This window comes from Brugia malayi (genome assembly GCF_000002995.4).
Source record: "Brugia malayi strain FR3 genome assembly, contig: Bm_v4_Chr2_contig_001, whole genome shotgun sequence".
Taxonomy (NCBI): Eukaryota; Metazoa; Nematoda; class Chromadorea; order Rhabditida; family Onchocercidae; genus Brugia; species Brugia malayi.
The window spans coordinates 6,519,150-6,536,624 of record NW_025062476.1 but is presented as its reverse complement, the minus strand read 5'-3'; the positions used below and the strand labels follow the sequence as shown (position 1 = coordinate 6,536,624).

Genomic DNA, 17,475 nt, shown 5'->3' with positions numbered 1-17,475 from the left:
CTATGGAACATGAGGTCGTATTTCAAGTTATATTTTCAATGATACGGTGCTGAAAAATGTGTGTAGAGATTATTTGCTTAGTTGCAATATATCTCACTGAACTGATTTCAATTAATATGTGATGCAGTGTACATAATGTGGAGTATGGCTCTTAGAATACATTTGAAATTTTAATTGTAGTACTTAATTTTGCTGTAAGTTTAAGTTCTTGTTGGACACTGCGATGATTTACTATATCTTTTGCTGTATATTGTATCTTTTGTTCAGTCTTTTGTTCCAACTCGTTTAATTTATATGTGGACATGAGGCAGTTAATCATCTTGTTGTCTGATGATCTTTTTGAGAACGTCAAATTCGGGCTTGTTAGAAACAAAAATTTCTTTCATATAATCATACACTCAAAATGACATTGATTCGTAAAACTGACACATTTTTGTTCGTTTGTTTCATTTTTCAAGTATTTTTGTTTTATTTTTCAAGTATTTAATACATTTTGCTTGTATGAATTTAAATTGTTCAGTTACAGAAATGACATAGCTATTCAATTTTTGGTTGATGAAGTGTACAGGAATTTGTTAGAATGATCAATAAAGGTTTGATCATGTACTCTTTCTAGCATTATTTTCGAGACGCTTTTTGCAAAGCTTTGAATTTTCCCTTCTTTTTGCAATAACAGTTGCAGTTAATTTTCAGGCGGTCGATTGTCCGGGTTGAATTAATTTGTGAATTTAATAGGCTTCGATTACGCTCAGCATGGATGCATCAACTAGAAGTCATATGACCTTGAATACTCTTGAAAAAGGTGAGATCTTAGGTAAAATAACTTAGTGGGCTTAAATTTTGTTCACATAGCATTTGTAAAATAGTCAATGTTTGCTGTAAACATGGTGGTGCTTCAAGATTGTGGTATTCAAGTTATAAGATAGTACATCAAACATATTAAATGACAGGAAACTGCGGGCTTACATTACATTTAGCAGTAATGTTACACTTATAATATCTTCTTTAGGAATTTTACCCACATAATATACTTCTGTAGTGCTAATGAAAGATTAGTCTGAGTGAACAGTGAAGAGTTTTAAGAGTCATATTGTGAAAATAAAGTAAAGAAAGATTTTGAATACCTTTGAAAAAGTTGAGATCTGCTGTGAATATAGTACTGACAAATACATTTTGTCTTTCAGGATTGCGCTCACGTGCACTGAATGAGAAGATGGCTACGATTGTCAACATGACTACATTTCTGCGTGAGAATCCGTTCCCTTTCTTCGTCAATGCGGCCGTACTCCGACTTTGTGAAGCATTTCGTGATGAGTGAGTTAATTTTGAAATGGTCAGCATTGAGATGGCTGTCATTTTCGTTTTTGATTTCATAAAAAGGACTCTCTTATTAAAAATTTTTCTAAGGAAGACTTTCCTTTCTTAAAACTTGCAAGGTAACGTTGAATTTCTTCATTAACCAGATATCATTTTAAGGATTATCTATATATAATGCATGCTTTAGGTGCAATGAGCTGCGCTTATGTATTGTACGAGTGATGGGTGAATGTTCTAGTGAATTAAGACTTGTTTTCTCAAATGATGAAGTAGCTCGCCGAGTTCTCAAAGTATCCCATTCAAATGATCCACTTGCTCGTTCACTTACTCTTCAAATACTAGCCAAACTAGCTTCTGTTGTGGCAGAAAATAAGCAGGTAATGACGTAGAAATAGTGAATATTTTGAAGATAGCAAAAATAAGCTTTCTTATACTTCTTATTTTTAATATTTTTAAGCCATATCGATTGTAATTGTAGGTGCATCATTTGATAGTTACAAGTATCGATTCCGAGGAAGCCCAGGAACGGTTAGCAGCCACTGTAGCGACTGAGGCATTTGTTGGTGTTTCCAGGTTATATTTCGCATCTCGTAATACAACTTCTTTGTTTAAAAAGTGTTTTAGTTTTTGAAAGATATGAAAATTCTGAATGAAGTTTTGAAATGGACTGTTAAAAGTTCGTCTGTTTTGGAAATTATTTTGAAGTTTCTTTCTAACTTCAGATCTTTTTCGCAAACAGTGTTTGAGAAACTATGTGTTACGTTTTTATCTCCTCTTGTTTCACCGACTACAAAGATCGGTTTGGTTGGTGTATTCTCTAATATGCAAGGTGACGTAGAAATCATAATGAAAGTATTTGCACTGGGTGAACGGATACTCAACGAAGCATATAATCAACAGTTGATACTAGCACTTATCAAATCACTTACTACATTAGCCGTCTCGTGTAAATTCGCTGTATCTGAATTGGTAATATAAATAATTTGTTTTCAGTTTAGAAGATTTTGTTCCATTCTGATTTTGTTTTGAAAAGTACATTTCATAAAATTATCTTTTGCTTTATTTTTCTTCATATCTTCAGTTAACTTTACTGATAGAAAAGCTGAAGATATCCAAAGAAAATCGCACTCTTTGTGTTGCCATTCTGTGTAATATTAAACGCTTGTCATCAGCCGCACATATGCTAACGGAATCTCATATGCATGTTAGTTTTATTAGTTTCTAAGCAGCATATTGTGTTGTTTAGCGATTCAAATGTTAAGTATAACTATTCTATTCCTTTTACTATTCAATCAAGAACACAGTTTTCTAACAAAATGTGACGGTTTTACATTAGGACCTGCTGGGTTTTGGGGATACATTAACGGATGATTTGATGCGCGTTTATTGGTTGATAACTCTTGTTCGTTTCACATCGCAAAATATCCATAAAATTACCGCAACACTTTCAGGTATTTTATTCTGAGTAACATATTACTTATTGAAAATTCTATTTAGTTCATGTTAAAGAAAAAAAAATGGATTCAATTCCAAGGCGACCAGAGAGCTAACAATAGAGAATAAACAACAGCATTTTGCAGATAACATAGCACATTGGACATATCTTTTATCGAGCAGAAATGCAGATGTTCGACTTGCAGCTCTGCATTTGTATATTAATGTATATAAATATAGTCGAGAAGCGAATATTGTATCAGCTTTGAAAAGCTCTTTTATTATATCACTGCCGACAGTAAAACCTCAAGATTCCGAAAAAGTAAGTTCAAATTTTGAATTGAGTGAAATTATATATATGTGGTCAAAGACTTGGGGAATTTTGTATCATCCAAAGTTTTGCTCAGAGGAGTTCGAAAAGCAAATCAATCAGTTATAAATAATTCGTTCTTTGAACATTTTTACTGACTTGGCAAACCAAAATATTATGTTGCTCATCAAATTTTTAACACAATTTTGTAACCATCAATTATATTCAGTTTTATCGTCTGCTGACTGCCTTCATATGTGATGACAGTTGCCCACGTGAAACTGTGGATGCAGTAGTGGACGCTCTATTAACCGCAGTACTACCGAATTTTTCGGCTCTGCACATGTTACAGTTTTTGGTAGCAGCCGCTGAAACTCATTCTTATCTTTATTCTCGTCTTCGTGTCTGGTCTATATCGAAACTGAATGAAAATACAAATTTAACGAAATTGACCGTAAGTTATAATTGCATTTTGACTCAAGTTATTGTTTTGAATTATTCAAAGCTAATTATAATGTCTTGGAAATTCTTCTATTTTAAATTATAAGCAGACAGATGATCTTATTGCAGCTGTTTTCGTGCTTAGTTTATGCTCCACTGAGCGACGTGACTGGACTTCCCAAAAATCACTTAGATTTTTGGGGAAGTGATCCATGGGTTCTCTATTTAGTTGCTCGGTCAGCCATGCGCAACGGACATTGGAAGTTGGTTGCTCTTCCTATACTGGAAGTAATCCATAAAAAGGTTAATGTTATACGTTGATTTATCTTACGTAACTATCATTACAATAGCTCAATTCATTTGCTCCAAATGACTGGATTCTAACACTTCCTTCTTTTTTGCTATCTTGTATAATTTCTGACTTCTTATGGCTTTTGTGTCAATTAAGTCTGTTTCTTTCTACTGGTGCTATTACTTTAATGTTTCAAATGCAAATTCTGTTTTAGGTGAAATCATTCCAGACAAGAATGTGGCTGACAGCTTTACGAGATATCTGTTGTGCATCACTTTCCGAATTTACGGTTCTTGCTTTGGAAAAATCTATTGAAAATCTCAATGGTGCTCGATTATCACTTTCCGTTCGTTTAGCATCGTTTTATTTTTGCCACTTTATAATGAAGTTAAATGAGCCATTTGAATTCACATTTTCAATTATATCTTTACATTTTTCGAGTCGAATGTTCCAGGCTTTATGCTCATCACGAGAATCCCTACGTTATTTCATGTTCCCATTGCGGTTTGTAGACTGCCTGTGTAGCATGTATGCGGCTCTACGCAGCTTTTTGGTTATTGTAAATACGAATTTATTACTTAATGATAAGCCAGCTCTTTTTATCATTAAAAGAGTTTCAATTCGTTTGCAAGCTTGTGCATTAAGTAAGTCATTTGCGATTTTGTCCTCTGTAATGAATTGGATTTTCTAGCTGGGAATATTTGATTGCCTCTTCTTTCATTACTTTCAATTTAATAGAGGCATTCTTTTGGTGAAGACTTATACTTTGAGGAATGCATAAATGTCGAGATATGTGGCTCGACTTGTACAAACATTGCTTTGATGCGGATACTAATACTACAACTTTCGTAGAATTGTATGCTGGTATGTGTGCTTTATTCAGTGCTGCGTTGCAGTTATTCGCAAAACAGCAGCCATTGTCGTTAGTTTTATGATTTACTCTTGTATATTTATTCAGTTGTGTGCAAATGTATTTAGCTCATTCCAAATTAATTTACATCCTGTATTGATCGTCCAGAATGTATCCATTGAATCAGTTTTATTTATCTTCACAGCTTTGGTATATAGGCAACACATAGACAGTAATATCTACCCTTCATCTATCCTGCCATTGTTTCTAACTTTCCGAAAAGCGTAGTGACATGGAAAGTCTGATTTATGTGGTGATGCCTCCTTTAGAGACTGATCAATTGTTATACGATTCCAGAAGACTAGATTTTGTGTTCAGAAAGTTCTCTTTTGGCCAGCAAGATAGTCCAAAACATTCTCCCCAGCTTATTTTTTGTATTTTCAGTCCTTTATCGATATCTTCTTCGTCGCACTATTCGCTGGCGAATAAGCGTTTGCGCACTTCACTCTTATGGGCCAAAGGAGAAATTGAAAAGCTGGACACTATAGCTTTGGAAAAGAGGCTAACAAAAAAAGTACTTTGTCTCTCCACTACATCTTTCCTTTAAAGTTCCAATTTCATTCTTTCTAGTTTTGAAGAAAATTATCTGCATTATCGTACGTAGTGTCTGACTAGTTAGTTTTTTCTGGGTAGCTTTTTTCTTTTCTGTTTCAGAAATTAAAGTTTCTTGTGGATACCTTTGGATACTTATGTAATCTTCCGATATGTATTCCTCGATTTTTTTTCCAGCAGCTGAAATATACGCAAATAAAGGTATCTTTTTTCAGAACTTCGATAATATCTTCAACAGAAATTTCATCTAAAAGCAGTTTAGAATTTTGCCATATTTTTTGGGCGAAATTTGAAGTTTCTTTCATTTAAGTTAAACGTTTTACCGCAGCCAGGACCAACTGAGACTGCTGTTGGTGTCTCGTCTAACCAGAAGGTACCAATTTCCATCGAAGGCGCAATCGAGTCGTCGCATGCATTTTCTGTTGAAGCTGTCATTGTAAAAGCGGTAGCAAAATTTGTGAAAGGTGCCAGTGTAAGCTATTTCTAAAAAATTTGATTTTTTAAATTATTCTGAAATAAAGCATCACTGTAAGAATAAAGCTTTTTCGTTCTATGAAAGGTGGGATGGCTTTAAAAAAAAAAAAACTTGATTCTGTAGCAGATTTCATGCTTTTTAATAGAACAAGCTTTTAAAAAAATTTTCTAGAATGATTGTTCACAATTGCAAACTGTGATACCACAGGAAGGGAAATTCTTTAATGCTCAATTTCTTCTTGCATTCCCGCAGGTGACTCATTTCTACCTTTTGGATAGTCGTATCTGTTTTCAAATGATTTTCTCGTTGTAGACTGAGTTATGAAGCGTAAAATATCAACGTTTCACATCCGATAAAGTGAGTGGTATTTTTAGAGTTGTACGATGGAATTTTCCGTAAATTTTCTGGATAAAGAAACGAAACGGCTGTGGGAAAGTGGTGTTACAGCAGAATTGAAAATTCATGTCTCATCGTGAACAGTTGTTTTTCTGCCGTGTTTTTGTAATTATCGGGTTTGGAAGTTCTTAACTTCTTTGACTATCATTTTATCAATATGTTTTGTTTTTTTACTTTGTTTTGCAATCCTGAACGAAAATTGATCAATTATTGATGTAAATGTGCTAAAATACTAATTGTGAATTTACTAGTTAAAAAAACGTACTAGGAAAGTTAGTTTTCTAAAATGAAAAAATGAACAGGTTGTTGTTAGCATACTAAACACATTCAAACAAAAGAGACAATTTCAGGTTTATAAATATATTAAAAAAGATAAAAAAGAACACCAGCAACCCGAAACCGAAAATATAAGTTTATATTTAGATATAAACAATTTTTATCTTCTAAAAAAAAAAAAAAAATGGATTTTACTACTAACAAAGAACAAAGAATTGTTATGTAAAACCTTTCTCTAAATGAAGCTTCTATAATTTAACCTCTGGGATTGAGAAGGACGAGTTGATGCCTATAAAACTGATTACCAGCTTCAAATCATGGGGTTTCTTTCCTACATGTTTCTGGAAAACCTTTCGGTTTTCCCTTAAGTAGTTATAATGAAGCTAAATAGGAAAACTAATATCTTGGAAAAATGTCTTATGTAGAATCTTTTTTGATAAAGGTATCTTAATAGAATGTTGAGAATCAAATATTGAAGAGTGTGGTATTGGTGATTTCGACGGTCATAGACCATCTAGGATAGTCTCAGTCAAAGTTTATGATGTAAATGCAACCGAATCACTTCTTCAGTTGTCAGTAAACAGCTAATTTTTATTAGGGAAAAGAGAAAGAATGATGATAAGATGTAGTGAACAACTACGACCATTATTCTAAAAAATTTCCTATGCGAAAATATGTCACCTTTATTATGACTTCCACCTCGATCTTACAGATGTGTGAACATTATTCTTACCATTATTAAATCAGAAACAGTTTGGATCACTTGTTTTAATATCTAATGGCAATACCTTCATGCTACTCATCTGGATAGAATGGATGGAGAGGTGAACTGACCCACAGTAGTTCAAATAGTATTTGAAAGGCTGTTGCATCAAATCTGCCAGATTTTGTACCCTAATAACCGCAAGCAGTGAACTTTATTAAATGTTTTGCTGCTGGAAATAAGACCGATTGGTCCGACAAAGTAGCTCATCGTAAAGAAAAAAAAAAAACTTTCTTAATGGTCGAACTTTTTAGCATTTGAAAATGAGTTTCCATACATCAACAAACAAGTGAATGTGCGGTTTCTATTTTCAAATGAATGAAGTATGCAATATTGTTGGAGACATGGATAATAGAGCCACGATCGTCCAAGCGTTTGTTTCATTTCTTGGTTATACTCCTCCTAAATATATAATGAAGCAGGACATCTGATTTGATACGATTAGTTGCAGCACATAAACGGTACGTACTTGACCCGTTCCTAAATTTCAGTGATCTTTCATTATCACAAACTGTTCGGCTTTCTCTGTACAACCATTAGCAGTAATACATTAGTTCAGATGGGTATTGTAGTAATTTTTCGAGAAAATCCAAAATTACTGTCAATTCGGCTGTTGTCTAAGCTTTTAATAAGCAAATTTGTTTGCAAAAATTTCTGTCTTTGCTCACTGATAATCCCAACTGTAAATCTGTCCCTACAATCAGCCATAAATTTTGACTTTTGGAGTTGCAAATTTATCAACGAACGACCAAATCCAAGTCCTTGCAATTTCATATCTATATTTATACAGTGTGCATTGTCAGTGGAGCCCGTATATTTGATGCAGCTATCAGTGAAGATAACTTCTATACAGTATTAACTTAGGATGCTGAAATCTGTGTCATCTCCATGACCTACAGATGGACACACTACTCGTATTTTAGAAACACAACAATTTTTGTACTGTAGAAATAATACTCCGGTGAACCATACTCGAACTAGGCATCTGTTTTAGAGTAAGCCAATAAATACTCAGCTCTTGTCGACATTACCTCAATAAGAACTTTCAGTCCCTGAAAACATTAACCCCTCCAGCTGCTTCAATTCATCTACAAACATGAGAATAAGTTGATTTATTAACCAAAATGTCCGAAAACTGAAATCTTTGCGTAAGATTAATATAAATTAGAATGAAAATGAAGAAACCAGCGGCAAGCGAAAAATCACCGAATTATATTCCTTCAGCTTCACACCTTGAACATTTAAACAGAGAACAAATGAAAAGTAAAGCAAAATCGGGTGCCAATACTGAGCCAAAACTTGATATGGTCACCGTCGGCTGGAGAAACTGGAACGCACTAAATTTAAAAAAAATACCAATTTTAACCTATTGAAAGCAATGCCCTAGTCTCTTAATTGTAAAATGCTTTGGTGATGAAATGCGTTAAACACAGATTAGGTCACCGGTTTTGCAGTTTAAGAGACAGATTCTTTTGCATGTTTCATAATAGAATATTACAACAGGAAAAAAGTACGTTCAACAATCCATTTTTAGATGCATTATGAAATAAACGGAAACTGTACATGGTTAAAGAAGAAACAATGAGATAAAGCGGTGGAAATGCTACTTCAAACGAATGAGCGCATGCCATAGTAATGCTCCGTATGCGTGACAATTACTTTCTAAACCTATTATTTATACAGTCAAAATTAAACGAAATGAATGCTTTCAGGGAAATGCTTTAAGAAAAATAATACTAAAGAGATCACAAACAGCAAACACAATTATTCTGCAGCCAAAAGCATCACTGTAATACGTTTGCAATCGTATCGCTATCCAAATGAGGAAGCGTATTATCTTCTTCATTGTTCCAATCCCAGTCCTTACTTATCAAATCCATTTCAGCCGGAACTGCATTTGCTGCTATGTCCAATACATTCACATTACTCCTTTCATCCATATGATCCATTAATCCACCCATAAAATCACTAAAAACTTTTGATATACAACATCTGAAAATACAAGTAGTATAAATTTCACATGTAAACCTTCGTAACACACATTTAGAATTAACCGCCATTACGACATATATTCTTCCTCAATGATAACTGCACCTTACTATAATTTATAATCGCCCAATAAAAAGAAAAATGTAAGCAACAAGAACGCTTTTAGATTATAGCTATGGAATAACGGATGTATCGTTATGAATAAACATACGTGCAGTTAGGATGGTCTTGGTTTTTCGTTTCGCGAACTCGTTCCTGGTACATATCATGACGTTCTGTTTTCTTCCAAATGTAGTAGAAGTGTACTATTTCACCGACAGTCCTATGAGGTAACTGAAAATTCAACTTTGAAATTAAAATACTTATAATCCTGCTGCACGGATCCTGCTGAGAAATATCTTCTTTCTTTTCGCTTTTTTGGTAAGACGATGGTGATGGTAGTAATAAAAATCATTTGATATTTGGACACTTGCAAACGATTAATATGGTGTATAAACGCTATTAAAAAAATATGAAAGAAAATGAGAATAACGGAAACGAATGCACAAACAAGCAATAAAATGAAAAAATGCATTTACAGTTTAACATAAAACACGAGTTCTGATGAAAAACATATCAAAAACATATCACTACAAAATTACTACACTTGTAGCTTGACAATAAAAAAGTTAAATATTATAAAAAAAGTAGCATTCATCCCACCACCTGTTTTAATGCCGAGTAAAAAACATTAAAAAAAAAAAACGGAAGATCTTACCAATCGCTTAATAAGGCAAAAATTTTTTCCATACATCTGCATACCTCTTTCGAAAAGCTCGCAGTCCTAAATGCATATGTATTAACAAACTGGTATAATCTGTTTTATATCTCAAATTTCAGGAAAACATGTAAAGAACCTGATCATTCCATTTGGCAGGATTTGGTCCAACACTCTTCAAAGGAGCATTAGCACGTGGAAATGGATAACTGGCCAATGCCATGCTTGTATTGTACTTCGCATTCAGTAGGGCTCTAAATAAATAATAAACTAAAAAAGTAGGAAATTAAAAACGCTGTTACTTAAATACACAAATAAATTTACTTCAAAGCGTCTTCATCATCCTTCACAGGAAAACTTCGATTTGAAATCCCAGATTTACGCGTTTCGACCGGCAAAGATGAGTCATTGCTTTGTAGTACCCTGTCGTAATAGTTCTTCAAATATTCCTCCACTTTCTTCATTGATACATCACAATGAGGTGACCACAAAAGCATTTCAAGCTCTTCTCCTACATAAGACCAAAAATTTTTAAATTAGAAACTATGAAAAACAAGTTTTTGCTAAAAAAAAACACTGAGAAAGCCTTACTTGGACTTCTGGAACCCGTCGACATTGTTTCTGGTACAGAGGCCTGATACATTGCTCCCTGCCTCACAATCCTCCGCCAACGATCAGGTGGCACATAATCAGTGTCCTCTTCATTATCATCAACATCTGAGAAATACCCATGCTCTTTTTTTCCTTTTTTGGAAGACGAAACTGGTGATGCAACTATATCTGAAGGGAAAAAGACACAAGACTCCAATTAGAAATCTTTGATTACTGTAACTTGGGGAATGATGGGCTACATCAACAAACTAACATACATATTGTTAGTTTAAAAAAAAAACTCTTTAAATCTCAGACCCTCATTTCATTGAAGTTGTACGCAACATTTTAAATGAGAAAGCTAAATGTAGTTTCGAACAAGAGAGATTCACAGAAAAACAATTTGCTAGATCCAATATCAGAATTTGCCTCGCAAGTTAGGAAAAAATACGCATAACGGGAAGGAAATAACTATATTTGTAACTAACAGAAAGCAAATGTAACCGTTAGCTTTCATTCTGTTAGATTCGTTCAAAAATTCAAAGATCAAGAAACTGACAGAAGTAGAGAAATATTACCTGGTTCCGTGAAATCAAGATTCGTAGCTGTATCATCTACACTTTCAGATTTACGGGTATCATCTGATGTTGATGCCGACTGAGTATCATCATACTCTTCATCGGCAACAACGCTGCAGTATTTTTGTCTTAATTCTTCCACTGATAAATTTGCATCATCTTCTAGCATTTTAAGTTCATCTTGATAGTTCTCTTCTGGATGCAACATTTCCTCTTCGTCTAAAGTACCTGCAAATCACGGAAAAAGTTGCACAAGAATTTCCAACATGTCAAAGCATTTTCTTACATGATAAATGGGGAAATGCTTTTTAAGAGTTCAAATTGCCGTCAGAAGCAATGAAATATTATTACCTTCATCATCATATGCTTCTTCGCCTTCTTCATAGTCGTCTTCTGTCCGAGAATCAGAATGCTCCTCGTCGGTCATCTCCCACTGATTGGAATGCACTAGCAACAGTGACAGATAGGTGCAGCAGTGTGAACACCTGAAAATGTAGAATAGTTATAGAAGTTAGTGTGAGACATCTAAGGAATCACTGCAACTGCATGCAACCGAATCATCTGCATGCTAAAAGGAAGAGTGAACCGAGCTGTACTCACTCACCGCAACGAGCAGCCACAACCACAACACTGAATATTGTACCCCGCGCCCAACATAAGCCGATCCGCAGTACAGGACAGACTTAACAATCGACCACACGCACACCACTACGCAACAAAAGTCGGACTGACCGTAGGTGACGCTGCGAAAATATATGTCCTGCAGCTGACAGAATCGTTTCGTGCATTGAAATTGTCGGACGGAAGCGATAGCAGGATTCAGGAAAAGTGAGATTTAAACGGGACATGCATGTCACACTTGTCACATCTTTTCTAATCAAATTGTGTGCTATTGCCAGAAACTAATTCCGTTATTAACGGAAACATGAAATATTACCTGGGAATTCTCCCATCTAATAATACACTTGCTAGAAGCAACATTCAAAACATAAGCTGAATGACTTAACTTAATTGTCCTCTAAAAAAGAGGACACAGCATCTTGAATAAGTAAGTACGATGAAAGTCAGTTAGTTATAAGGAAGGAAGCGGACGTACTGGGCTGTAAAGAGAATACTGATTGCTTCATGGATGGCAGATGTACACTGGAAGGACTGGTTGACAGGAATTCTGTAAGCATGCCAAAGAAAACTTTAAACTTTTACAGTTTACAGCGATGTTTATAGCATCTCTTATGCAATGAATGAACGATTAATTAGGACTAATTAAATTGCGACACGATTGTTTGAAATTTCGTCAATAAGTATTATTGCTTTCACTTTTGTTGTTCCTTCACTTTACAACACTGAATTGTTGAAGAAGCTGCAGTCTATATTATACTGAGCAGTAATGCTATCCTAGGTATCCTTTCTACCCAGCTAATTCTACCCATAGTGTTGCTTATGGAAATCTAATTCTGTGCATGGTACCTTTTTCGATATTGAGATTCTCAGTTAACAGTTCAATTTCCCGAGATTCCCAGTTAACAGTTCAAGAAAGTTGCAAGCTCGATGAGAGTTATTTGTTTAATCTCATGGAAGTGTGAATTTAAAAATAATCTAAATAAACTGAAAACATAACTTAAACGAAACGCAATCTAACTAACTAGAAAGCCGAGAATTAATTTTGAATAACATCTTTGTATATTTATTTTACCTAAATTTTTATGTTAATAGCTATCGTTTGATCTGGAAATGCAAGATACTAGAACGACTCATCATAAGCACACCTTTAAGAAATACTGATTGCAATGGCATTTCCACCTGTCCTTTCTTATTTTTCAATCAGTGATTATTTAGTAATGAATACTACCATTGACAAAAACACAAACCGTCCACTTCCCAGTTTCGATATCTAATGCTGTTTCCCAACTTTGTATTAGCTGTTCTGAGATGTGTCTTCTCGCTTCTAATGCATAAGGACAGTTCTTACTAACTATTAAAATGTAACTCTAGATTTAATATTACTATAGTCACAACCTTATTCAGTTCAAATTTTTCCGATCATATGATCTGGGTCAGATCATTATCACTGATGATAAACCATTAATAATTCACGCTGAGTATTGTTGGGCTCATCTTTCTCTATCAATTAAATTCTTTACAGCTTCTGCTTTTTAAAGGTCGTTTTTTTTTTAAATGCTTTGAACCATCCTACTCTGTTACACATTTTTTATTTCTTTTCAAATCTTCACGAATGAATTCTATTTGATGGAAAACCGTCAATCCTTGCCCAAAATGACCTTTTCAAGAAAGGCAAAACAATCCGATTGATTCACATGAAAACATTTCAATGCGATAGGGAACTACGTTCAAATGTTTCTGTTTCTTGCAGCAGATAAGAAAGTCGGAAATGATTGCTCATACATATGACGTGTTCAGTATGCTCACACGGGTATTACTTCACGACTTAGGGGCCAAACATAATCTACAAGCGGCACCAGCGATCTTATCCATGACCAAACAAAGGCAAATCTTACTTGGCCGATACACAGTAATAACATATAGCAGAGCCATCCTAAAACGCATCTATGCTCAAATATATGCAAATCATCTAACGACCGATCATCGGAGTTAGAAATATTTACAGCTCTGGAGGGAGCAACGTCAGTATTACGGCAGATTTTTGCAAATCCCAGAAACTATTTGCTTTCTCTTCGTTCCATGTTTCTCTCCCCATCTTTTCTGTACTTACTGTTTATAAGTCAGTACGTCAAATGATTCCGATTGTAAGGCTAGTGCTCATTGCTTTCTTGTTTGAGATCAGTTTTTGTTCATTATTACAAACATATATTTATTCATTTTTCTTTTTTTCATTTTCTTCCCACTCTCCTCTCTTTTTGTTCATAGATTTTTTGTTTGTGGAATCTAAATGATGCAAATTTATATTATCTACAGCACTGTCTGATGTCATTATATCACTAGAAAATAAAAGTCCTCAATGAAAGAGCGATCTATCACAGCAAATATCTTAATACTTAAATGCATATAGGACATGAACTATACATGCTTGGCTCTCGTGAATACAATGGGAGTATCACGAATGGAAGACCACTGAGGTACCTTAGAACGCTTCTTTTTTAGTTTGTCACTGACTGAGTCTAAGGTATATTTCGTTCCGTTGTTAGATACTACCAGCTTCGACACGGTCTGACATCCTTGAATGCAAGCATCCGCTACCGCATTAACCCGTTCCTAAAACGTATTTCATTAGAATATTTGTATCTTTTTCCACATATTTCGGTTGCTCAGCGACGAAATTACTATGTAATCAAGAGTGGTATTGTCGGTGTTTACAGTTGTTTGTTTTTTGCTAGGGAAAACGTCTACCCCAAAACCTTTCATCCAATTTTTCCACTCATTTTCGCAAATGATCTACAATATTTGATAATGCTCCTGAGGATAATAACAGAAACATATGTTTACTTATTTTATTCATCTTAATTTTTCTCTTCATTCCGGGAAATGAACTGGAAAAAAGTTCTCATTTAGAAAACATTTCAATCACTTTCTACTTCATGTTCTCAAATAAAAGCGGAATTTTCTTCCGTACTCTTTTTTTTTTCCACCACAAGTTTTTGTTTTTAAGATGAAATGACTTGAGACTTCCATTCCTCTCTACAAGAATACACTGTGTCTAAATAATTCTTGCAAAACAGTGCTCTTGAATCATTTCTGGCCAAAATGAGATGACAGTTACGGAAATTCAGAAATATTTTCTTGATATAAAATCATTAAGTTTATGACATAAAAATGGGGATTTGAGAAAGGAGCACTTAGAAAATGCTGTATTTCATAATGCACACCAATACGACCAAACACTAGGTGAAGAAAGAAACAAACTGAATTCTTAAGTTTATTTTGTATTTCAGTACACTGAGGCTTATGCTTCGGAGCATTAGAAAGCTTGCTCTTCACATCAACCAAACACATTCTTTCTAACTGTTTTAATATACTCAGGTTAACATGATGAAACATATGAAGTTTTTTTTTTTTTGATTATATTTATAGTGAGAAAAAGATAAGTGACAAACCGATATCAAGTTCAGCGTATCATTTTCTAAGTGATCGCTAAGCTTTTCCTGAAAAGATCTCACGAAAAAATCTTTGGAACAAATATATTTCCAGAATTTGTCCAACACTTTCAGTCAGTATGATACGAAGCTTGAATATTATGGAAATTAAGTAGGATCCTACCTGTATTTTGTCAGCGATACCATTAATTTGTGACTCGATGTGCTCTAGTCGAGTATATAGCAATGAAGATGCATTCCAGGTAGGTGTGCCTGGAGATGAGGTCATCATACGTAGCATATCTATATCTAATTTAATCTTGTTTACTTCGTACTTAATTATTTCCAATTCTCGAGTCATAATACCGTACCTTGGCTCATCTATAATGAAGGCTATTTTGAATAAAAGTTGTAACTAGTAGAGAGTTGTCCATGGATTACTCATTTCCTTTAAACTAATAAAATGAAGTGATCAAGATCGGAAAAACGAATAAAACTGGAAATTATAGTAAATTTAAGGAAATTACTGCGTAATTGTTCCAGCTGTGACGAAAAGTATGAGGTGAAGAAGCCTAGAAAGGCAATAGCGATAACAACAGCGGAGAATAGCAATATCAGAGCAATTTGCACGCTACAATTTTGCTGTCTTACGATTACTGTCTCTGCATTTTGCCGTGCTCTGCAAACGCGTTGTCAGAAGTTAGTTCAACACAAGTGTCTTAGCCTTGCAAAGAAATCTTTCAAATTCCCTGGCGATCTGTTCCCGCAAGTTCGTTATTCACAATACAAAAAGCCCAGTCCAATTTTGTCAGAAATTTCTAATTTCCTAATTTCTTCAAAGGCAGTGGAAGTAATCTTTCTTCGGAATAATGTTCAAACAATCCAATTCGCAAAGAACGTTAAAATCAAGAAAATTGAAGGAAGAAATGATTTGAAAAAGAAAAAAAAAACTAGCCTCGAGAACAACCTCGACCTTTCTTTACGAACATTTGCAGTAGGCAAATCAAGATCAGGTATGTCGGAGTCATCAGAGTTAAGCAATAAACCATCTTTTTGTCCCATTCTCGATGTTCTACTACCGCTGCTTTGTACAAATATATTGGCTAATACATCATTCTTCCAACCTAGCAGAAGATTAAGCCTCCAAAGAAAACCTCAATAGAAATGCAAATCTGATAAAGTCACCTGACATCGAAAAAATGAAGATAATTTATTCATAGTAACTATTTCAATAAAGAAATATTTCGAAAACTAATGGATACAGCTGTGAGTTTGCTCGTATTTAGACTTTTTATCGAAGTTGTCACAACCTTGGGAAAGGCGTTCTTAAAATTATTTCTCAAAAGGTATCACGAACTAAAAGCTTACTTCAATTATGCAAGTCCTTTAAACAAAATGTTAAAATGTTCATTTTTAAATAACAGTACACGAGCAAACAATCTTAACACAATTAGTCTGTAATATAAAGGTGAAATTTATCTCGACTTGATATAAGTTAGGATTGAAATCCACTAACTCATATATGAAGAATTTCGCAACGTTGAATATATTTCACTTTATTAACAATAATATTGAATTGGTCGTATGAAGGAGACAGGGGAAAGAACTTCTCAACATCACATTCAAAAGAAAGCACGAAAGAAATTACGCAAAAAGAAATCCAAAAAAGCGAAGTTATCAGAACCAAGTAAATGATTAATTAATCAATTGGCTAAATGTCAACTCTTTTATTATTTTCATTTATTCATATCATATAGAACAATGACCTTTCAGGAAAATTAAAAAAGTGCATGGAAGGTTATGGGAAACATATATGATCCCCATCATACGAAATAAATAGCAGTAAAAGTTGATAAATTAATCCTAACAAGATCAAAAAACGTGGAAAAAAAATGAAATGGCGACATGGACAAAAATGTCATCAAAGAGAAATTGGGCGTAGCACAATTGACACATAGAAAGCAGACTCATCCTCCCTGAAGCATTTGGCTTCTTGTAAGGATGTTAACTATTCAGTAAATAGTTTATTAATTTCCTCAAATCTCAAACTAACCACTACATCTCCTTCTAAGAAAAAAATGCTACAGCTTGCACAGCGTCAATTAATTTCTAAAGTATTAGCTCCAAAAGACCTACTGCAGCATCGTATAGAAATGAAGCTATAATGTTCAGCTTTATTGCTGACATCATTAACGAAATCATTATTAAATAATGTTCAGCTTTATTGCTGACATCATTAACGAAATCATTATTAAAATCGAAACTTCAAACCCCATGCTAATTCCCTAAATTTCTTATACAAAAAGTGAAGTTTGAATATCTGCGTAACCAAGCTAAAGTGATTT

The 17,475-nt window shown here is 34.2% G+C and overlaps 3 protein-coding genes across 6 annotated transcripts; 1 reads left to right on the top strand and 2 right to left on the bottom strand.

Moving 5' to 3' along the window:
- Nucleotides 1-753: 753 nt before the first annotated feature.
- Bm3011 (uncharacterized protein) lies at nt 754-6,207 on the top strand (the record flags this gene model as incomplete). Its single annotated transcript, XM_043078667.1, has 18 exons — nt 754-814; nt 1,185-1,314; nt 1,505-1,694; nt 1,796-1,890; nt 2,040-2,286; nt 2,399-2,521; nt 2,654-2,768; nt 2,898-3,073; nt 3,291-3,515; nt 3,632-3,805; nt 4,009-4,140; nt 4,249-4,438; nt 4,566-4,716; nt 5,089-5,218; nt 5,359-5,457; nt 5,567-5,728; nt 5,903-5,983; nt 6,106-6,207. The coding sequence occupies 18 exons, from the start codon at nt 754-756 to the stop codon at nt 6,205-6,207; spliced, it is 2,583 nt and encodes an 860-aa protein (XP_042934601.1).
- Nucleotides 6,208-8,950: 2,743 nt separating this feature from the next.
- Bm10435 (Uncharacterized protein) lies at nt 8,951-11,508 on the bottom strand (the record flags this gene model as incomplete). Its single annotated transcript, XM_043078666.1, has 8 exons — nt 8,951-9,134; nt 9,367-9,488; nt 9,913-9,978; nt 10,052-10,166; nt 10,237-10,423; nt 10,504-10,692; nt 11,082-11,309; nt 11,433-11,508. The coding sequence occupies 8 exons, from the start codon at nt 11,506-11,508 to the stop codon at nt 8,951-8,953; spliced, it is 1,167 nt and encodes a 388-aa protein (XP_042934600.1).
- Nucleotides 11,509-14,117: 2,609 nt separating this feature from the next.
- On the bottom strand, nt 14,118-16,192 carry Bm574 (Uncharacterized protein; the record flags this gene model as incomplete). 4 transcript variants are annotated; one of them, XM_043078662.1, is made up of 5 exons in its annotated part: nt 14,118-14,312; nt 15,152-15,199; nt 15,315-15,511; nt 15,658-15,809; nt 16,086-16,192. In XM_043078662.1, the coding sequence occupies 5 exons, from the start codon at nt 16,190-16,192 to the stop codon at nt 14,118-14,120; spliced, it is 699 nt and encodes a 232-aa protein (XP_042934596.1). The 4 variants fall into 4 exon arrangements, with proteins under 4 accessions (XP_042934596.1, XP_042934598.1, XP_042934597.1 ...); XM_043078664.1 differs by having other exon boundaries at nt 15,315-15,403; XM_043078663.1 differs by lacking the exon at nt 15,152-15,199.
- Between the last annotated feature and the right edge of the window lie 1,283 nt (nt 16,193-17,475).